The sequence below is a fragment of the Chanos chanos genome, chromosome 2, assembly GCF_902362185.1.
Source record: "Chanos chanos chromosome 2, fChaCha1.1, whole genome shotgun sequence".
In the NCBI taxonomy this organism is placed as follows: Eukaryota; Metazoa; Chordata; class Actinopteri; order Gonorynchiformes; family Chanidae; genus Chanos; species Chanos chanos.
The window spans coordinates 33364474-33387839 of NC_044496.1; the positions used below are offsets into that span (position 1 = coordinate 33364474).

Here is a 23366-nt window from a genome sequence, read left to right on the forward strand (position 1 = left end):
TCATGTGTAGTTTATAGGGGGAAGAAACAGAAACAGCGTGAAATTCAAAAGATGTGGGGGGGGGATAGAAGGGAGAGAGGTTGCTCGGAAGGTCCATGAGGGGGAGATCAGGAAGCCGGTTCCCCCGCCCCTCCCCGAGGTTCTGGGGCTGTGAGAGAAGGAAAAAGCAGTGGAGAGGGCAGCGGGAGTGGCTGTGTTCTCTGGCATGATCCAAGTCTCAGTGAGGGCCAGAAAGTGCAGGGACAGCATGGAGGCTTGAGCAGAGATGAAGTCGGCCTTCTGTACCGCTGATTGGCAGTTCCAGAGGCCACCTGAAATGACAACAGTAGTGTCAGCAGAGCGGGGCGGATGGATGAGGTTAGACAGGTTGCGTCCACGAGGATGCAGTGGCCGCCACCTGCAAAGATTGTGAGAGGAAACTCAAACAGGAATGGGGAGATGACACATGATTAGTGTGAGTGTGAGAGAGACAAAGATAATTGGAGAGTGTGGTAATGCAGTATCAGTACAATGAAACTGCAGTAATAAGTATAGCTGCGCAATTACATAGATAAACAGAAGGAGGGGGACAGAGGTATTTAGAGAGGTAGGGAAGTCGCACAATTATTCAGATGGACATGGAAAATGAATCACTGAGGGTACGGCAGACGGGTAGTAGTTGTCTCGGCTTCCTCGTTGTCCTTCCTCGGTGGACTCCCACAGGTAGATGAGACAAGGGAGACACGACCGCTTCAGCTGCCACTTGGCGGAAGCACTATTCCTAATGAGTCTTGTGACTAAAGCGCTCGCGGCTTAAGGGCTGGCTACAGCCCCGCCCCCTCAGGGACCAGAACAAACCAGAAATCGGCTGTGGCCGAGAGTTACAAACAAACGCAAATCAGCAACTCAACAGCTGACACAACAGGGATTCAATTCAAACTCCCTAGTAAAATAAGCTAGCGACGCTACCAGACAGAGCACACTTATAAATTGACAAAGAACCTAAGAACCTAAATCAAAGCGAACCCGAAAGAATCTAGCACGAAGTAAGTTATATACGGTGAACGACAACAGAGTGAGCAGAGCAAACAGAAATCGCAGCTACTCAGGCAAATAACAAGCAACAGAGACAAGAGAGAAACCAGAAATCGTGGCTACTGAAGCAATTTAAAGCAAAGCCTTACTTGGATCCTGCTCTGAAGGAGAAGCAATCTTACTGAAAAACGATGCACACACTTGTCTGTTCACACTTGTCTGTTCACGAAGGATTTGAATAAGAACAATGAGAATTTCAGTCTGCATCTCATGTTCTGATAAACTGCACACATGGTCTTGGTGGTCACGCAGTGTTGTCTTTACCCACGCTGAGTTAACTGGTCATTTTGAGTCACAGAGTTTTCAGTGTATATAGTACTGCCCACATTAAAAGTTATATACTGCCAGCAACAGTGTTGGACAATCTGCTGCTTCCACTTCCACTATGCTAACCTAGAGCAATGGAGAGGCAAACACATTGATTTTTACACAGCTGTGACTCTCAGTAATCTGGCCTAGAGCTTTTAACCATTCAGATAGCAGTGTGCGGCTGTCACAGTGAAGCTCTGTCTTGAGAAAAGCCCTGGGTATAAATGAGCCCTGTTTGCTAATTTAATTTCCATTTCATATCAAACATGTCCCCTCAAGTCACCAACGTTTATAAAACTGATATTTTTAAACTCATAAAAATTCATGTTTAGCTGTGGCCCTGCCAATGTTTGTGCAGTGTTGTTGAGCAAGACCTGCGTAACTCTTCGAGTGATGTCTCTGATGTAACTCGAATGGAGTCTTTTATATGTTAATGAGAGATCACTGAGAAAATGGTTTACTAAAATGGTCACAGATTACTGAAATGGTCATGGTTTGGTCTGAATGTTGTCATACAGAAAATAATGGAGGAGGCTTGACATAGATGCTTTGTGGTCCCACAGCTAATATTGTTAGTACTCATCTGACTGTGAGCGGGTAAGAAGGAGAAGGAGGTGTTCTTTTAGTGCACATACAGTTCATTTAATGCAGATGATTTTGCTGTATAGCTAAACACTGTATGTACTAATGGGCTTTGTCATTGTTGGGTTTCAGTTCAGACTTATAGCAGTCAATACTGTAGGGGTGTGTGTGTGTGTGTGTGTGTGTGTGTGTGTGTGTGTGTGTGTGTATGTGTACTTTAGCTCTATGTAGCTGTATTTCCACTGTATGTAGACCTCACCCTCTGTGTATTCCACCCTCCATAAAAGCCATGGCTGTACATTGCTGTGCAGCCACCGATTGACTAATTAGATTAAGCAAGAGGCTTTCCTGAGATAATCATGTAGCCAACCTTTTCCTCTAATGAAGCCAGCACACTTTCAAACTGCACGCTGAAGGTCAAAGCCTTTTCTTAAAAGAAGAAATGGTCCTGGATCAGAACTCTGGCTGTTTAGAGGTGTCGTGAGGATGTGGGAGATGAGGAGTGAGGGAGGTGTTTAGTATGTTCTTTGAAAGGAGAAGGTTTGGGTAACTGTCTGGGCTGGCGTAGCCACTGTCAGTTGCCTCCCGTTGCAGTGGAAATTTGAAAAGGAATATTTACTGTGAGTACCTTTTTAAGAAGCGATCACCTTTTTATGCACATTCATTTATTCAGTAAGAGTTATGAAATTCATGAATTGGAAATTGTGCAATATTTGGTATCTATACATTAAAAGATATCTTAGGCTTTTATTATTGCCTGATTATAGCTCTATGGATCTATGGTTTGTTGTTAATCTTCGGCAGTGGATGTTTTAAAGTCCTGGCCTGAGAGGAGACTGTGGATATGAAAATGTTAGTGAGTGCTATGTGTGTCGTTACAGTAATGAATTTTAGACACTGCGGATTCCTGTCACGTTGAGGGAGAAACCTGCTAATCTTGTCGCTCTTGATTACATTTGGTCAGTTCAACTCAAACATACTGGGACGGTCTCAAATTTTGAGTGGTCTTTGTGTGGCAATGTAGTTCAATACGGTCATATAGACCATTCTCACTTTAATCCCTGTTTGAGGTCTCAATGTCAGTATGCTTACAGCGCTAAAACCTCTGTCAGTGTCCTTTTCAGATTTGTTTAGAGAAATCAGTGTATTTAAACTGTCATTTTTTGTCAGTTTATAATTTATAAATTCTGGACAGGCCTGGAGTTTGCCTTAGGAGGAATCTTGGACCAACATGTCAGTTTTTATGTAACGACACTAATTTTAGCCTGTCGCGTCTTAACCAGTCTTGGCAGGTATTTCCCTCTGAAGGGCAACCGTGAAGACTGAGTGTCATTTCCTGTTAGCTCTCTTGTTTCTCTTAAGGACAAAAGACATTTGGTTGTCTGCTACTTCCATGCTGATTGACAGCAATGCCATTTCAGACATTGCTTTCTGTTTGTATTGTCTCAAAATGCCCTCTTCACTCAGTGCAAAGTGTATAGAGATGACGGTGTTCTAGACATTAAGTTGCATCAAAATGCAGCTGTTTGTTATTCTTGAGTGTTTTAAATCTAATGATAGACATAACTGAATTTCTTCATCAGTGGGGCCAGATGTTGCATTAGAATACAGGCTTAATTTAATTAAAATTCCACTGAAGACACCTGATTGTCTGAGTGGAAAAGGATCATTTCAGATGAGGTATTTTTATTGAATAAGAGAGCCTACATTTACAGTTTAAAAGATACATGGAGGAATTTAAATTTAAAATATTTCATACTTTATGCAAAAAAATGTAAAGCAGTTTCAATGACTGTGAATATTTTATTGCATAAACACTGTAAGTAATTTGTGATAAGTAATTAATTGTTTTAATAACAAATAAGAGGCTTTGTCACTTTAGTCTAAAAAAGTGCATTCAGCCTATATTTGGTCAGGGTTCTTCATTAACATCCAGTGCATTGCTAAATGATGGAATGTCCCCGACGTGTTTGAGAAAAGAATTATTCCCTTTTGTCTCCTTCAGGTGGAGATTTTTTGACACCAAACACCACTGGTCTGCAATCAAGTCTCATCAAGTCAAGATGAAAGAGTCTTCACACAAGAATCAAACAAGAATGTCTGTTCATCCATGTAACATTTTCCTACTGGAGTCCATCTTTCCATGTCCCTAAGCCATTACAGTGGTTTATGGAAAATTTTGGATTTAGTCCCTGAGGGTTTTGTTTGCCTTAGTAGAAGCTTTTTCACCCCTCTGTGGTGTGCTCAGGAGGAGACATGGCCAAAAACTCATTCCGTGGGTCAAAGCATGCCAGGGCTGAGGCCAATCACAATGGAGATTTTGGCTGCACGCTCAAAGAACTTCGCTCTCTCATGGAACTCAGAGGAGCAGAGGGATTACAGAGAATTCAGGAATGTTACGGAGATGTCCAGGGACTCTGCTCCAGATTAAAAACCTCACCTACAGATGGTAAATATAAACAACCCTTCACATTAAAACAGAGCCACATGCCGATGGGCACATTCTCAGACAGAGATAGAACCTATTCAGGCACAATCATCCATTCTAGTCCATTAAAATCTGAGAACATTCATGACATAATGGATTAATACGGTTGGGTTGTTAATTTGGTGAAATCTAGACTGCATCTGAATGAATATCTGTAAGGCAGTAATTAGCAGATTATTTATGGGTGATGTCATGTTCAGGGTTTCTCTGCATGGACTCCTGTTCAGTCATCTAAACACAGTGTTTTGATCAAACAGGTTTGGGGAGCAGGTTACAGGGAAAACCCTGGATCCTGGATGTGGGATATACATCTGCACTGTCTGAGGCTTTTTCAGTGTCTTAACCAAACACACAAGACTCTAGAGCCCATTTGCCTATCTTAAATGTTCATTTCATATTATGTGGGGCTGTTTGTTTGCTCCGTTGTTTACTCTCCATGCATTCTGACTATCACATTAATGAGCTTTGCTCTGCATCTGTGGATAAAGAACATTTTCTCCAGTTCATGGTGTACACAGCTCATCCCCTGGTGATGTGCTGTATTTTAGTTAAATCTTGGTAAAGCTGATGTGTCTTACCCCTTTGTTTCATGATGAAGATACCTGTTGTGGGATCTCTAAGGTCTGTTTCCAGGGGCATCAGGTCCCTCCTGTCATACTGTGCTGGTGTCATGAGTGAGACAGTAACTGTTGTAAGGCCATCAGAAGCATTTGTGTTCACGTTGGTCTCTGAAACATGGGGACACACTGCTGGCAGGATGATACAGTCCTGAGAGACCAAGCCTTGTCAGTGCAGGTATCCCCCTTTACCACCACAGGCACCATGCTAGTCTTTAGTGATAAACACTCAGGTACAAGTACTAGTAAAACACCAGCATATGTATGCGTGGATTCCTGTTGGACCCAGCATGTTGGATGTGAGCAGGTGAAAAACAGGTGCCCTGAGTTAAGTTCCATTATCATAAAAATGTAATGTCCAGATTGAGTTTCAGTAAATGGTATTATAAACATAAAACATCCCAGTGGGGACTTTTCACTGGGGACATTTTAGTGAGAACATGAACAAGGATTAGTGGAAGCATTTAGATTGATTGATGCTCAGACATAGTCTCATGTTTATGTTTTTACTGAAAATACAAATGCATAGAAGTAGAGGACAGTTTAAATCAAAGTCAGAATAGACTTATTTTAACAAAACAGCTCATGCAGAACAGTTCCATACTCAGTGCTCAGTGTCAATCATGAAGAGTTAAACAGTCCGATTTTTGATTTTATGATCCGAAAAACTGTGTTATTATTAATGGGAAATGTACCTTGGGCTTAATATCGTCGGACTACTCTTCATGTGTCTGTGGCACTGAGGCTAATGCATATGTTAGCATATATATCTTGACTGGTTTGCTGCTTGCAGTTCTCCTTGAACAATCAAATAGTACACTGTATTGCTGGTACTGACTTACTAATGTTTGTGACTGTGTTGTTGTATGTTGACAGCTGAAGGTCTGAACTGCTGTTGGTTTCTCCTCAGCTCCGTTAATCTGCACTAACAGGATTGACAGACACTAGGACAGTCCCAATGTTCACATCCAGTGCCCTTTTTTACAACTGCTCCAATCTCAGATTACCCCCCCCCCCTCAAAAAAGCCCTTCATTTCATGAGACCAGTTCATTCTCATATGATTTTGGCATACTTATCTCAAATCATTTGGCGAAACACCAGCAGCATCTTATTTGCACTCTTACAAATCACAACCTTAACTAACAAGGACAGCAGCTGCTGCTGACTCCTGTTTAACACAGGGCTCTCTTTTAGAGTGGCCTGTTTTTACAGGTGCATTAGCCAAGTCATGAGGATTCAGGCTTAATTGAGAATGTCTTTAAAAACTTCAGACTGGTCTATAGTGCAGTGAGCCCCGTAACAGGGAGGTGACAGGTGGCAGCAGATTGATTTACCTCATGTAATCTGACTCACCTTAAAGCACACCACAGGTTGTCCACTGCTCCATTTGAATTAATCTCTCATCACTGCTGTACTACACCGCACTGGATTCTCTCTTTTTTCCCTCCACTCTGTTATTATCAAGTCAAAACCAAACAATGCCAGAGAGAAAGATAGCATTTTATGGAGGCTTGGAATCCTCTGTTGGCCCCAGAGCGTGGAGTCAATTGTATGGTTATTCAGTGCTGGAGTCAGGTGTGTTGTTGCTCAGCTCTGGAGTCAAGTTTGTCATTGTTCAGTTCTGAAGTCAGGTGTATGGTCATTCAGTTCTGGAGTCAGGTGTGTGGTCACTCAGTTGTGGAGTCAGGTGTATCGGTGTTCAGTTCTGTAGTCAAGTGTATGGTCGTTCATTGCTCCTATTCCAGTTCTTATCGAAACTCTGCGAGAGACAACACTTGCTGTTTAACATGAGGACAATGTGGAGAAATGAACACACACGCCGAACACACCTTGTCAAGAGGGTCTTATGTGCACAGCCATGTTGTATGTAAACCCACAGCAGGGAATGTGAGGAAATGGACAGAATGGCTGAAGCTCAGTGTAAATATGTTCTTAATGTTGTCATAAAACAAACAGAACAGCAGTGCTGAATATCAGTCCTGGAATGAAAGAGTGCTATACAAACTGATGTTGCTGATATTACCAGTACATTGAGGTTGATTAACTAAAAACGGAGACAATTCCTTTCATACTGTCATTGCTGACCTGAAATAAGAGACACATTTCTACAATTACAGAGAATGAAGTGTACTCTGGTGCCATGTAATGTAATCTAATGAAACCTGTTGTGGCCCTTAAACTATGTCACTCGTAGTTTTGAATCACCAAAATGCCAGCAGAAATGTACACACAACAAGATTTCTAATCAGTATATCCATGACTGAAGACAATTTCATTGCCTTTTGCTTGGGTTCCATTTAACCTTCTGAATACATTTGGAGAATGCAGGAATGCCTCACAATGGACTTCAGATTCCTTATTTTCTGTCTGTGTATGGAATTACACAGATGGCCTGGTTTCAATGGTACTACACCACTTTTTTAGACAACAAAATTTTGGATTATGGAACAAATCCTCAAAACAAACAAACCATCCTTTTGGCTCATCTATCATTCACAGGCATTAATGTAAGAGTTTGGTCTAACACAAAGTTTGCTATTAAGTGTGAAAATTTCCCTGCTCCTGGATCTGCTACACATTTCAAAGGAAAATGGATGGTACAACACATCACTGCTGGTACAGGAAGAAAAGCAACGACCAGCAGACACAGTGCTGCTGAAGTGAACTTTGACACAAATACTACAAAGGAGACAACTTTCCATTTGACTTTGACATATTAAGTTTATCTGATCAATTTCATTTATGAATCTATTTAAATGTTTTGATGAATTTGGGGAGATCTCACTATTGTTTTTTCCTACATTTTTTCCTTTTAGGGCTGGCAGCTCACCCTGATGATATTGCCAGAAGAAAAGAAGAATTTGGGAAGAATTTCATACCTCCAAAAAAGCCAAAAACATTCCTTCAGTTAGTATGGGAAGCGCTGCAAGATGTCACACTAATTATCCTAGAGATAGCCGCCATGATTTCATTAGGCCTTTCCTTCTATAGACCTCCTGACGTGGAGAGGGAACGTGAGTACACCAAGTCAAATCAAAATTTCACTGGCTAGTCATCATGACTAATCTGAATATCTGTTGAGGTTTAAATCCACGGAGACTGATGTTTCAGACTGGTATGGGGTTGTTGTAATCTCTATTAATTATTTGATGGCATTTCAGCTTTTGTTCTCAACAGTGCATTCATTCAAAGTTGTCTGTAAAAATGCATTTTTAGCTTTGTTGTACCAGTCAGCCATGTGACTCTATGTAAATGTGTTGTGTCTGTCTTAGACTGTGGACGAGCGGCTGGAGGGGTGGAGGATGAAGGAGAGGCGGAAGCTGGTTGGATCGAGGGTGCGGCCATTCTCCTGTCTGTCATCTGCGTGGTTTTGGTCACGGCCTTTAACGACTGGAGCAAAGAGAAGCAGTTCCGTGGGTTACAGAGTCGCATTGAACAGGAGCAGAGGTTTACGGTGGTGCGGGGGGGACAGGTTGTACAGATACCTGTGGCTGAGATCGTGGTGGGGGATGTCACACAAGTTAAATATGGTAACGTGTTTTCTGTTTACCACTTCTACAGTCAGAGACTGCAAATAGATCCTAACCCTTAATAGGGATGAGCATAAAAGGCAGTATAAAATGAAAAAACGAGAAAAATAAGTTGAGGTGCTAGGATCTTTGTTAGAAAAACAGGAAAATTGTGCTCTCAATTTACACCCTTCGTTGTATTCCTCTATTCACACACCTATAATTCTAAGGAAGGGTAATCACCAACTGAACAGATTTTCTTTAACTCTCCCATCACCTCTGCTCTCTCTGCAATGTTCAGCTCTATTTCAGAAAGGTGCTGGCAGAGTCTGTTCTGTTCATTCATTCGTAGTTGCTCTCTCAGGCTTGTTTTTTTCTGTGTCTTTTTAAAGTTGAAATATAGCAGGGTATTGTACAGCTTTACTGTTTGTCTTTGTGAAGTATAAGTGCAGTTTTCCCCAGCACTGTTTACGTCTGCCTGCTCACCAACACGCTTGTATGCTCTATGCCAATCCCACAGCTCAGCACACTATTTTTTTTGTTTGTTTTTGTTTGTTTGTTTGTTTTTAATGTTCTATGTACTTCATCATGTCTGGCAGTTTATTTACGGTGTGCTGTTATCTTGGCTATACAGTCTGTGATTACGCCGGTGTGTTTTGGATTGGTCTTAAGCCTTGTTTTGGCCTGTGCTTTAATTGGTTGTCAATTGTGTTTGCCTGTCTGGTCTGGTCTGATGTAGTGCATGTCTGTTTGTTGTACCCATCTGGTCTGTTCTTGCCCTGTCCAGGTGACCTCCTTCCTGCGGATGGAGTACTAATCCAAGGCAATGATCTGAAAATCGATGAGAGCTCTCTCACTGGAGAATCAGACCACGTCAAAAAGACTCTGAACAAAGATCCGATGTTGTTGTCAGGTGTCACATCAAACTCTATAATCTAAACTCTTGGCCATTATATCTGTGCTCTCTTTCACAGCGCCTCTGTTTGTGAAGACATTACTGGTGCTAGTTTTATCACTGTGTGTGCCCTGACTTTACAGGGCTCTAAGTCAAAATGCTTCTGTACAGTTAGTAGATTTCCACCCATTTTTGATTCATTTGCACTCAAAAAACTATACACTGTATTATACAGATCATTTAAATTATTTAAATCAGTTCTTCCCCCCAAAACAAGGTAATCCTGACTGTCCTATTGCATTAAGGAATTACTGTAGCACAATGTAATGTAATGAAGCACACCTTAAAATAATTAACGCAACATGACTGCCTATCCCAGACTGATCGTATATATTAATGTTTAATAAACAGACAGAAGGGTGAGGAGTGTGTCATGTCATTTCTCTGGCTCTCCTCAGGCACTCACGTTATGGAGGGCTCAGGGAAGATGCTGGTCACAGCAGTGGGAGTGAATTCCCAAACTGGTATCATTTTCAATCTGCTTGGAGGGGGAGATGATGATGCTGACGATGACGAAAAGGAAGAGAAGGAGAGGAAGAAGAGGGAAAAGGAGGAAAAGAGGAAAGAAAAGGAAAGGAAAAAGAAGGAGAAGAAAGAAAAGAAGGAAAAGAAAAGTAAGCTGTGGCCTAACAGAAATCTTCTATTTTTTAACAGCTGATATTAACCTTGAGTATTAATTAATTTTTTTTTATTTATTAAGAAATCTTGCCATTGAAGCGTGTGTGTGTGTGTGTGTGTGTGTGTGTGTGTGTGTGGACAAAGGCCAGGGGCCCACGAGTGTGTGTATGTGTGTTAAGAGCTCACACCCATTTCCCAATCATTCTCATTACCAACCGTCACCATATTCTCACTATGTGTCCTCTCTCCTCCTCCTTGACAGACAAAAAGCAGGATGGCTCTCATAAAAAGAAAGGTGAGTGTACGCTGCTATATTTAATTTTGTGTGCTGTATTACTTTGAAGCTGTAGGCTCTTTTTTCTCTGGCATGTCATGTGCTTAGCCATATGATTGACGTGTCTGCGTAGCGTCATGTATTTTTGCTCCTACTGTGTGTGTGTGAGTGTGTGTCTTTGCTTCCATATGGTGTGTTGTGTTGGTGAAATCTCACAGTGTCTCTGCGGCCATATGGTGAGCCCCCGTGTTCTACGCAGCAGGTGCTCCTCTCTCCCCTCACCCTGATCAGGTTACAAGCAGGTTAAAACTGTTGATGTGTTTTTATCTGGAGTCTGTACATTTTATGTGTTTATGAAAGGATACCCTGCACTCCCGGGCTATACGTGTGCAGTGACTGAAACGTCTCCCTGCACATTTGCTGCTGTTGTAGGATGTTTGCTAGTTAAGATGTCGATAGCCGGATTGGCTTATGAGGAATCTCTGCCAAGACTGAATAATCCCTGGCTAAGGATTAAGGCGTGTGAGCTTAACAGCACCTTTTTTGACTGTGCAGTATTTTCAGTGGCTGTGTGTAAGTCTGTACCCAGACCAGTGCTCTGGAGAACACCCACGTTCTGGTTCATTTCACCTGACACACAGTTCAGACCATACTAACCTAGTCAGTATGCCACAGAAACACGTCTGCACCTTGTATAATTAATGCGACTCACTGGTATGCTCTGCCCCTTATACCCTGTTTACCTGTGAGATGTGAAATATTTCTCTCTTTCTAGTTTTAAGCTTGCATGTTACCAGTGTTATGATGCCATCTGAATGTTAAGGTCTGATATGACAAACAGATTTTACTGCAGAATGGAGACCTGCACCACGCATGGCCCTGAAAGAGTTTAATGAACATGATTAAGTTATATTTACAAAAAATACAAAACCTCAAAAGCTACTACTACTATTAGGCTACTTTTCCTAACAACAACAATAACAATTATCAGGGCTGGACATTAACACCTGGTTACCTGTCCAATGCAGGTAATATTATTTTGCAGTGGCAGGTAACTGTTTACCTTAACACACATTCTGATGATTTTCTAATACAACAACAATAACAATAACTAGAGATGTCCTATTCTGATCTCAAAGATTTTTTAACTGATCGGTATCGGCTTTATTGAGCACGACCCTACGTCCGATACTTTCTTTTACACAAGGGTGTCGTAAACAGAGAGCGTAATTTGTGGCAGGACGCGGATAAAATGTCTGCAGTGTGGAAATATTTTAAATTGGGAAACGAAAGCAGTCCAGCAGTCACTTGTAATGCGAGCACTTAGCGAGGCGGTTCGGAGCTGCGTTCAATGGGCTACTACCACTTTGATATGGCACCTAAAAAATAAACAACGGAATACAGTGAGTTCTCTCAGGTAAAGGCTGCTCTGAAGCAGCACACATTGGAGGATATACGTTTAAAAGGAGAAAGAAATTTCCTCGAGTTAGCAACAAGGCCAAGAAGATTACCGCGAGGGTAATTGAATCGATCGCTTTGCATGACCAGCCCATCGCTGTGGTAGCGAATACAGAGGTGCTCCGAAATTCGGCAAATTGAGGCAAACATGTTTTCTTTTAACTTTTAAATTTGAACGTTTTTTAGGTCAGCATACTCCAACAACATGAATCCTCAAGGCCACTAATAACAACCAAGGTATCATTTCAAAATTGAAACATCTAACGCTGTCAGGGAAGCGAAACTGCAGCAGGACACAAGTGCGCAACACAGGATTTTATTCACACAAAGGCAGAGGTAAACAAAGGATCTGGAGAATACAACAAGGTCTGTCTCACAAAGTTCATTCAAACTGGGTTCGTCTCACAAAGTTAGTTGAAACCGGGTTCGTCTCACAAGAATACAAGGCAAAGGTCCGTGATGCAAAACCATGTGTAGACTTCGCAAAGAAGGTGCGCAACTAAAGTGTTTAAATAGGGAGGAAAATTAATGAAATTAAAGTGCAAACAGGTGAAGGTGGTAGGTGGTGATCAGACCGGTGATCAGGAGACCGGCGATGCTAAACGCTGAGTGGCTAAAGCTGACAAGGGGAGAGGCGAGGTCGTTACAAACGCTTTAGCTGTATGTGATGTATGCGAGCTCATTCGCCAAGAACTGCCTCCTTACACTATTTATGTGTGTTCACAAACATTTTTGAATCTTTTGGAGCCATGGTACACCCCACCCTCTCAACACCACAGACACTGCCCTACTGAAGGTTTACAACAACGTTTACTTTGTTGTTTTGTAAAATTTAAAATAAATAAATAAATAAAATTAAGGAACAGTATGGATGCAGGCAATTTTTTCTTAATGCATTGCTATTCAGTTATCAACCATATACACTGAATTCATTTTAAGACCTTTAATGTAGGCCTAATTGAAATGTGCACTGTGTAACTGAATTATCTAGGAAAATACAAGTATCGGATCGGGACTGTGACTGTGTGGCTATGTATGTGTGAGTAAGCTTTGACCTTGAAACTTTGACGATTGATTCAATGGATGTATATGTGCAAGTAAGCTTTGACCTTGAAACTTCATCGACTGTGATTCTGTGGCTGTGTATGTGGGAGTAACCTTTGACCTTGAAACTTAATCAGCTGTGACTCTGTGAATGTGTCTGTGTGAGTAAGCCTTGACCTTGAAACTTCGTCAACTGTGATTACGTGGATGTGAATGTGTGAGTCTGGCTTGACCTTGAAACTTCGTCAGCTGTGATTCGTTGGATGTGTATGTGTGAGTAAGCTTTGACCTTGAAACTTCATCGACTGTGATTCTGCGGATGTGTATGTGCGAGTCTGGTTTGACCTTGAAACTTTATCAACCTTGATTGTATGGATGAGTATAAGGTTTGACCATGAAGCTTCATCAGCAGTAATTCTTTGGATGTGTATGTGTGAGTAAGGTTTGACCTTGAAACTTCATCGACTGTGATTCTCTGGATGTGTATGTGTGAGTAAGCTTTGACAACCTCTGAGAACTGGGTCCTGTGTTTTCCAGGGAAGCATGGAGCCACAGAGGCACAGCCTCTCAATGGTGGGGATAGCACTGAGGGAGAGGACAAAAAGAAAAATAAACTACCAAAGAAAGAGAAGTCTGTTCTTCAGGGGAAACTAACCAAGCTAGCTGTGCAGATTGGCAAAGCAGGTAAAATAATAATATTTTTTTTGCTGAACTAGCAAAATGTCTGATCCATTACTTTTTGTTTGATTGCATGAAAGATCAACGATTACGTTAGATTGGTTGTTAAATTTGTGTGTGTGTATGTGTGTGTGTGTGTGTGTGTGTGTACATGCGTGTGCGTGTGTTCATGCGGGCACACGTGTGTGCATGTGTGTGTGTATTTCTCAGGCCTTTTCATGTCAGCCATCACGGTGATTATCCTGGTAGTGCTGTTTGTGGTGGACACGTTCTGGATCCAGGGCCTGCCATGGATAAAAGAGTGCACTCCCATTTACATCCAGTTCTTTGTCAAGTTCTTCATCATCGGAGTCACTGTGCTGGTGGTGGCTGTGCCTGAGGGACTTCCTCTAGCCGTCACTATCTCACTGGCCTATTCCGTCAAAGTACGTGTCTGGACACATCACTGCTTATGAAAAGTGACGAAGAGTGTGCTTGTATGCTAAAAGTGATGAGACATACTGAAATGTCTTATCTAATACAAAAACAATCACAAGTATGAAGTTGTATTTCACAAGTGCTTCTTAAAGTGTTTTAAAGGTTGTGTGAAGATGTTAGGTTTTTCTCATGTGCTTTCACCCAGTTTCCAGTGACAGGCTAATCGAGTATCACGGTGCTTCGGACTCCCTTATTTGGCTCATGCCAGATGAATGAAACTGGGATTTAAATAGGCAACACAAAAACCCAAATGATCATGACAGTAGGGCTGAACGATTAATCGATTTGAAATCAATTTGAAACAATGCAATTAGCAAATCACAAAGGCTGCAATTTAGGAGATTGAGGATATACGTTACACAGCGCGTCTGACCCAGGGTTTAGGATATACGTTACACAGCGCGTCTGACCCAACTGTTGTGTCAGTGGTTTTACAAATTCATGCTGTGCTCCTTGTGTACCAGTCATGCTCACCAATCAGAAGTGAACCAAGGCAACTGCATATACCAGCCCACCAGCAACAAACATCTGAAACCTAAGGAAAATGTTACATTGGTGGTGCAGAAAAATGGCGTCAGCTGAGTTACAAACAACGTTCGACACTTCAGTCCCGAAGAAAAGCAACACTTCAGTATTTCTATGCTGCGCCTGAGCCATAAGTGAATGACCTACCTGTTTAAAATGTCAGAGAATGTTTACAGAAAGGTCCTTTTATTTTCTTATTGGAATTGTTTTGTTTTTTTTTTCTATTACTTTATTTATTTAACTTAACACAGTCACTGCTTTTGTGATAATTGTGCTTTATTATACGGTTCCTCAGAATGCTGCAGAAAGTTACATTGAATTGAATGGGCCCTCCCAGCCATCAGAGGTCCAATATTTCTTGATAATAACCACTGAAAAAATGAATGACTGCTGCGGCAACGGGTTTTGTGCCTCTGATCACATCTTTCACATCACTCCGCAAGTAGTCAGTTCACTGATCGTAACGGAAATAAGCAGCCTATCTGCAACAAGTTGACGGGTCTGCAGGGAGCCTAACACGTTGCCACGCAACGCTTGCAACCTTAAAGTACTGTTTGCTAGAAGGACTATTTTTCTCAGCGAAAGCCACGAAACGGCAATAAAATCATTAAAATGAATTATTGTGTAAAGTTTCTTTTATCATTTTGGCAATTAACCGTTAAATAAGCGTCCTGTTCATCCTGTGGGGATTAATTTTTCAATAATGACTGGCAGACTATACATTATCCTTTACGTGCTCAATTGTTCTATGCCAATTAAAAGATATAAGAAATGCATGTTGGAAGCAATTCATATCTTTAAGTTCTCATCCTTGCATTGGATGATGGTATCTCATGTGGTAATGCTCCATCACATGTTTTAAATCTATTACACAGTGAATATTTAACTGAAGCTTGACTATGAAAAATTATACCACAAATTAAACCGCAGTCGCAATATCTATCTAAATCGCAGTTAGATATTTTCCCCAGATTGTTCAGCTCTACATGACAGTGTTTTATAACTACAGGATAGCTGTTTCACACACAGTCTCTATGATAATCACCTTTTCTCAAATCAGGGCACACCTTTCTGTATATTAAGTAAATTTTTTCAAATCAGTGCACACCTTTCTGTATGTTAAGTATATTTTGTGAAAACTATAGACAGAGTCTTCTGCACAAGATGTCAAATTGTGTATTTTTGTTGTAGTTCTTCATAGTAGTAATAATTATTCACAACAATTTTCACAGATCATGTGAAAATTCATTTGTCTCATTGGGCAACAGAGTTTCAGTAAACTTATCAAAGCCTCTGAGAATAACTTAAATTTGATTAAATTAATTTACTGAGTTTTATTTGATTGAAGTTCTGAACAATGATGCACTGTATCACTGACTTTATTACCTGATAAACTCTACGGGAGACCCATGCTGTATGAATCACATCTCTGCCATATATGTGTGTTTGGTGTTTTTCTGCTGGTTTGGATATTTCCTTTTGTTTGAGTACCTTTTTAAAATGTCATTCTTTCCAGAAAATGATGAAAGATAATAACCTGGTGAGACATCTGGATGCGTGTGAGACCATGGGTAATGCCACAGCTATCTGCTCTGATAAAACGGGCACTTTGACCATGAACAGAATGACGGTGGTTCAGGCATACATCGGGGAGAGACACTACAGGAAGGTCCCTGAGCCTGACCTGATCCCAGCCAAAATCTTGGACCTGCTGATTATGGGGATCAGCATCAACTGTGCATACACCACCAAGATCATGGTAGGAAACTGTGTGTGTGTGTGTGTGTTAATCAGAAGTCCTCTGGTTTATGAGCTGTTTTGTGACCTGGGCATTTCATGAAACGCAACTATACTTTCATGAAAAGTCAAACTTAGGACAAGAAGGGGAACTTCGTCATTATTTTACCACTTCTAAACTGTAAATGTAGAAATAAAGTAATGTAAATTCCCACTGCTAAAATCATAATTTCTCATGGAATGTGTATCAAAGTCTATGAATAAGAGCCAAAGGGATTCCATCCTGTTCAGTGAAGTTGTCTGGGAAATTGTGCCATTCCTATTGTCTGATAGACCTGTAAGCAGACCTGTGTTTGGTTTGGTCTCTGTGCCCCAGACTCCGGAGAAAGATGGCGGGCTGCCCCGTCAGGTGGGGAACAAAACAGAGTGTGCCTTGCTGGGATTTGTCCTGGATTTACGACGTGACTACCAGTCCATTCGCAATGAGTATCCTGAGGAGAAATTCTACAAAGTCTACACCTTCAACTCTGTGAGAAAGTCCATGAGCACAGTACTCAGGAACTATGATGGAAGTTTCCGGATGTTCAGCAAAGGAGCCTCAGAAATCCTTCTAAAAAAGTAAAACATTACAGCTGTCTAATCGACATGGAGATAGCTTCGACAGATCTTAGAGATGCTAGAGATGATCTAGAATTGTTCCTCGTGAAGAGAATATAGATTAAAAACAAATGCATTTTCAGATAAACTGATGGTGTTTGAAAGAAAAAAACAAAAACAAACAACCATCCTCTTGATGACATACCTAAAAAAAGTCTGCTTTACTTAATGTTTTTTTGCTGTATACATGTAGTCAGTCTGGTGTCTGTAATCCAGTTCTGGCTCTGGCCTGTTTGCAGGTGCTGTAAGATCTTGACGGCCAGTGGAGAGCCCAGAATGTTCAAGCCCAGGGATCGGGATGACTTGGTGAAGAAGGTGATTGAGCCCATGGCCTGTGAGGGCCTGAGGACCATCTGCCTGGCCTACAGGGACTTCCCTGCCTCAGAGGTCATGCCCGACTGGGACAACGAGGCCGAGATCCTCACTGGCCTCACCTGTGTATGTGTGGTGGGCATTGAGGACCCTGTCAGGCCGGAGGTAAACACCTGTCCTAGAACGATCCTCCTTTACTCAGTGCCACTTCTTCTGCATTCAGTGTCGTCTTTGCTTTTTTACAGTTGTGAATTATTTATGATCAGATGATGGTATATCATGCATTCCAAGTTTGTGGGCCAGACACTGACACTGTCTTCACATGTCCTCACTCTGTGTGTGTGTTAAAACTGCTCTCTTGTCTCCACTGTGTGTGTGTGTGCACGCATGCGCGCGCGTGTGTTAAAATTGCTCACCTGTCACTTCTGTGTGTGTGTGTGTGTGTGTGTGTGTGTGTGTTCAGGTCCCTGATGCCATAAAAAAGTGTCAGCAGGCAGGAATCACTGTGCGCATGGTGACAGGAGACAATATTAACACTGCTCGGGCCATTGCCACTAAGTGTGGCATTCTCCACCCTGGAGACGACTTCCTGTGCCTTGAAGGCAAAGAATTCAACAGGCGGATACGCAACGAGCTGGGAGAGGTGAGAAACCTGAAGAACTGAACTTGTCTTATCCTGCAGTGGGAAAGGAGGTCATCCACAATCATTCTATTGTTCTACTTACTTTTAGATCGAGCAAGAGCGTATTGACAAGATTTGGCCAAAACTACGGGTGTTGGCACGGTCCTCTCCTACGGACAAGCACACTTTAGTGAAAGGTACTTTTAGATCGGTGTGGCTTTGATGTATGTGCATATGACATGATTGGCTCATGTCATGTTTGTCAGACGTGTAGTACAGCAGTGTAGAGTGTTTAGATTGTAATGCTGTATGTTTATTTTCTCAGGTATAATAGATAGCACAGTCATAGAGCAGAGACAGGTGGTGGCTGTGACAGGAGATGGGACAAACGATGGCCCTGCTCTGAAGAAAGCTGATGTCGGTTTTGCAATGGTAACTATACTGAATGTTATCAGTCTCATTGAAAGGTCACAGCCTAACACAGCTCAGGCTTTACTGAAGCTTACGCTGTTCACATCATCACTGATGTGACAGACCTGTTTACTGGAGTTACATGGACACATTTGTTACATGAGTAATCTATTTCTCTGAATCTGACTGACTGCAGTAGAGAAAGAGGAGTTACTGGGAGAGGTCACTCATAATAATCATGTATACAGATAAATGTATGGCTAGTTAATGTCTGTTTGTTTTATTGTAAATAGTGATATTTTATACAGTGTTACTTATTTAATAACACATATGTCACTGTTCACTGGAGTTAGTCAGTATAGTATGTTGGTTCATGGTGCACAGTCTGCATACTAAACATGGATTTAACTGAACAGGAAGGAGCGGGCGATGTTCTGTTAAAGGTTTCTTAATAGAATGTGACACTTCTTGAGCTGAGTTCATTGTGCCGTGTGTCTTTAGGGTATTGCTGGCACTGACGTGGCCAAAGAGGCCTCTGACATAATCCTAACGGACGATAACTTCACCAGCATCGTGAAGGCAGTGATGTGGGGAAGAAACGTTTATGACAGCATCTCCAAATTCCTGCAGTTCCAGTTGACAGTGAATGTGGTGGCTGTGATTGTGGCTTTCACAGGAGCCTGTATCACACAGGTCAGTAGGTTTCCACAGTCTCTCACCTCCAGCTCACTATGGCCTGTATTAGACCTTCACTGAACAAGTATTTCAAATAATCTGGTTATTGTATAATCCAGATATTTCACACATTCAGAATTGTTTTAAAAGCTGTTCTGTTGTTAAATTCTCAAACGAATCAGCTATTTGGCTCTATCCTGAAATCTTTGTGCGCCATGCTGGGAGCGTCACTATAACCCTGGATAGACTCTCTCTATGTCTGAAATTCTGTCAGCTTCCATATCCTCTCTCTCATGTCTGTTCATTTTTTTCCATCCCTCTTCTTACACATTCACACAGTTCTTTTTCTGGTTTTCAGTTTTCTTCCTATGTCTGTTTGTATGTGATTTATGTGTGTGAGTTTTTACCCAAATGTGTTATGTTCCTGTGTAGGACTCTCCTCTGAAGGCAGTGCAGATGTTGTGGGTGAATCTGATCATGGACACGTTTGCCTCCCTGGCTCTGGCCACTGAGCCGCCAACTGAAGCTTTACTCCTGCGAAAACCCTACGGTCGCAACAAACCCCTCATCTCCCGCACCATGATGAAGAACATCCTGGGTCACGCTGTGTATCAGCTCACCATCATCTTCACGCTGTTGTTTGCAGGTGAAGGTTAATTTCAGAAAAATGACCTCAGCTAGAATCTGGCCCATTTTCGAAGGGCCACAGCTATGTTGCAGATGCTTGACATGGAGTTATGTAAAAAAATCTGGCTTCATTTTGTCGATTCATTTTGTCGAGTTTATGTTGTCTGCTGTCTTTTAAAAGGTGAGGTAGGCTGCTCAATAGTTACCTTAACACTTTACAGAATCTTCTTCCAGACTGAAAAGAAGCTCATACTTTTAAAAAACCATGTGTTAGATGGATGAATAAAAACATTTACATTTACTCATTTACCAAATGCTGTGACATCCATAGATTTACAATATTTAGAAGGGAGTGTTGTGAAATATACATCATAGAAAGATGAGTAATACATTTGAACCATGAAGACAGTAGATAGGGGTTGAGAGTAGCAGGGTGGAAAAACTAAGGATTTTAACAAACTTGTCTTGAATTTGTATTTTGTCTTGCTTACAGGTGAGCAGATCTTTGACATTGACAGTGGAAGGAACGCGCCATTGCATGCTCCTCCATCTGAACACTACACCATTGTCTTCAACACGTTCGTCATGATGCAGCTCTTTAATGAAATCAACGCCCGCAAGATACACGGAGAGAGGAATGTCTTCGACGGGATCTTCAACAACATGATCTTCTGCTCCATTGTATTTAGCACCTTTGTGATCCAGGTGTGTCAGGAAAACTTGGTTCATTAAGTCATTCGACAAGAGTTTGTTCATACATAAGTAAAATAAAAAGCAGTGTATTTAGAGGCAGTAAATGTGGTTGTCCCTCCTGGCCTGTCTCCTCTATTTACTGCTAGTGTTACAGGCCTTTAATACTAGCAGTGGCCATATTTTGAAAAGTTCTGAAAACGTTTCGAGTGTCCCTTGAGGACATGTCAAAGCCATTGTGTTAGGTCGGTATCATCTGACAACATTTGCACTCATCAGAGGATGGCTTGAGTCTTTTAAAGTGAAATCAGTGAAAAAAAGTCCACTGGTGTGTTCTGGTGCCACAGGCTGATAGACAGTGACATACAGTACTCTCACTACCCTGTTAACAAGGTCATAGCAAATCTTATCCACCAGAGCAGTGTCTCCCAGGTCTCTTCTCAAAGGGAACCAGCCCTAGATGTTTAGCTTACAAATATCGCTCAGAGCGTAATACATACAACACAGGGAAACATAACATACAGCAATCCCATCATTAAACTACAGCGTTTTTTTTGCAGATAAGTGAAAAGGAAAAAAAAATAAGTTTCTGTTTTGGTTTGTTGAACAGATTGTGATTGTACAGTTTGGTGGAAAGCCTTTCAGCTGTGTGGGCCTCAGTATTGACCAGTGGCTGTGGTGTGTTTTTATGGGCTTTGGCTGTCTTCTCTGGGGTCAGGTAAGCCCTCAAAACCAGCTTTGGATAAAATAATTGTCTCTGTAATTTACGGTATTTCAAATTTATACCAAATTTACAATATTTTATATTGTAATTGTCCTCTCATTATTTTGAGGAAAATGGTGTATTATCTGAAAAAATCATGGAGAAACTGAAAACCATTGTACACTGACCTCTGCCCGCAGCTGATTTCCACAATCCCTACAAGCCGTCTGAAGTTCCTGAAGACGGCTGGCCATGGCACGCAGAAGGAGGAGATCCCTGAGGAGGAACTGGAGGAGATGGAGGACCTGGATGAAATTGACCATGCTGAGATGGAACTCCGCAGGGGGCAGGTCCTCTGGTGCAGGGGCCTTAACAGGATACAGACACAGGTATGCTTGCCAGCACTCATCTGACACACTGCATTCACTGTTATTTGAGGACAAGCCCTAATCCAGGTTAAAGAATCTGTTATGATGTGTGTATACAAAGGACTGTATAAATGGTTTGTGAAAGTGTGTGGCTGCTAGGGCTCATCCGGTCAAAATTCAAAGACAAGATGTTCGGGAAACTGAATGCACCCAGTGTTGCAGAAAAACCATGAAATGCACAGCAGCACTTTTCACAAAAAGTAGAAGTCTCTCCGCAAGTCTTTTGAATTTATTGCACCGACTAAGACAGCAGCTGATCACTGCAATAGAGAGAAGAGAGAGAAGGACTTTATTTGTCACACACACACACTGAGCAGTGAACAGTGAAAAGCAGCCTCTGCATTCAACCCATCCTAACACCAGTGAGCACACACACACTAGAGCAGTGAGACACACACTATGAGCTAGGAGCAATGGGCAGCCACCACCACCCGGGGACTAACTCCAGGTCTTTTTGCCAGTGCCTTGGTCAAGGGAATACTAATCTTAGCATACATGTCTTTGTGGTGGGAGAAAACCGGAGCACTCAAATGATTAGAACCCAGGGCCCTCTTGCTGTGGGGCAACAGTGCTAACCAGTGAGCCACCATGAAACCCAAAAATTGTGTATCCTTCGAGCATGGCGAACTTTCTACGGCGATTGAAAAGAGCTTTTAAAAAAGAGAACGGTCACTACAGTCGTCATTACAACTACTGACAAGCCAATGGTGCGGAGCTACCATCTGTGTGATAATTATGGAATGCCTGTAAGTCAGAATCTCGCATGTATGCGATGATACTGTCCTGTAACGGCCTTCAGTTAGCCTCGAATATCTGGCACTGTCTCTGTGGCTGAGTGAGCGTGTGGCCGGGTGAGGGAAAAGAGCGCCGCCAGCTCCCAGAGATGATGACCTGATTCTAGGTCAGAGTATTATAAGCAAAACATGAAATAGTGTGTTTATTCAAAAGGTTAAGTTCTGTTAGCTTAAATTCATTTTTTAATGAAATATTATGTTGTTGGCACATATTGCTAAAATTTGAGTTGATATAATCAGTAATTTGATTTAACTTCAAGCAATTATATCTTAAAAAAAATAGTTCTGAAAACCTCTCACTTTAAGGCAATCAGTGGCCTTAATTTTTCAGTTCTGCTAACTTATTTGGGTTTACAGTGTACTAAAACTGGGTCTGACGTGCATATGTTGCTGCATAAGTGTGTGTGTGTGTGTGTGCGCGTGTGTGTGTGTTTAAGCAGAGCATATGTCTGATGCTTTCCTCCCACATACCTACTGTAATGTGTGACATACTCTTCCCTATGACAGATCCGTGTGGTCAATGCTTTCCGGGACTCCATGTCTCCCTATCAAGGCCTGGAGACGCCAGAGTCACGCAGTTCCATTCATAATTTTATGAGTCATCCAGAGTTCCGTATTGAGGACTCAGAGCCACAGATTCCCCTCATCGATGACACAGATCAAGAAGATGATGTGCCCACCAAACGTAACTCTGTCCCCCCTCTTTCTACGCTCCCCCCAATCCCCTCCTCACTCAATCAAAACAATAATGCTGCAGATCAAAGCTTTCACTACCATAAGGACTTGGCCAAGACTGCCCTCCCTCCAACGCCTGGCAGCCCCCTCCATAGTTTGGAGACTTCGCTCTGATCCAACCCCTCCACTCAGAAACCACCGTCACGGCCTGTTTATGGATGGTCAGACACTTATGAGTTGAGTCTGGATTTTGTTGGCCTGGGTGTTTTTGAACAGAATGAAACTTTTTGTATATGTAGATTAAGTAATCAAGAGTAATTCATCCTAAAAGAATACAGTGGTGATATCTAAAAGTTATACTTTTGTGGAAGTTCTGGTGGAATGGTCCGTCATTTCCCCTCTTCTTTTTACAGTAAAACACTTTGA

General features: G+C 41.8%; 1 protein-coding gene across 9 annotated transcripts; it reads left to right on the plus strand.

Moving 5' to 3' along the window:
- The first annotated feature begins 4221 nt into the window (after window positions 1-4221).
- On the plus strand, window positions 4222-23114 carry atp2b1b (ATPase plasma membrane Ca2+ transporting 1b). Of its 9 annotated transcripts, none has more exons than XM_030794303.1 (20): window positions 4222-4414; window positions 7888-8085; window positions 8344-8601; window positions 9368-9493; window positions 9934-10149; window positions 10416-10448; window positions 13467-13613; window positions 13818-14032; window positions 16126-16368; window positions 16723-16964; window positions 17243-17480; window positions 17779-17958; window positions 18047-18134; window positions 18263-18369; window positions 18850-19041; window positions 19456-19669; window positions 20144-20355; window positions 20951-21058; window positions 21244-21432; window positions 22773-23114. In XM_030794303.1, the coding sequence occupies exons 1-20, from the start codon at window positions 4222-4224 to the stop codon at window positions 23112-23114; spliced, it is 3741 nt and encodes a 1246-aa protein (XP_030650163.1). The 9 variants fall into 9 exon arrangements, with proteins under 9 accessions (XP_030650163.1, XP_030650164.1, XP_030650165.1 ...); XM_030794304.1 differs by having other exon boundaries at window positions 13479-13613; XM_030794305.1 differs by lacking the exon at window positions 10416-10448 and adding an exon at window positions 12324-12346 and having other exon boundaries at window positions 13472-13613.
- The last annotated feature ends 252 nt before the right edge of the window (window positions 23115-23366 follow it).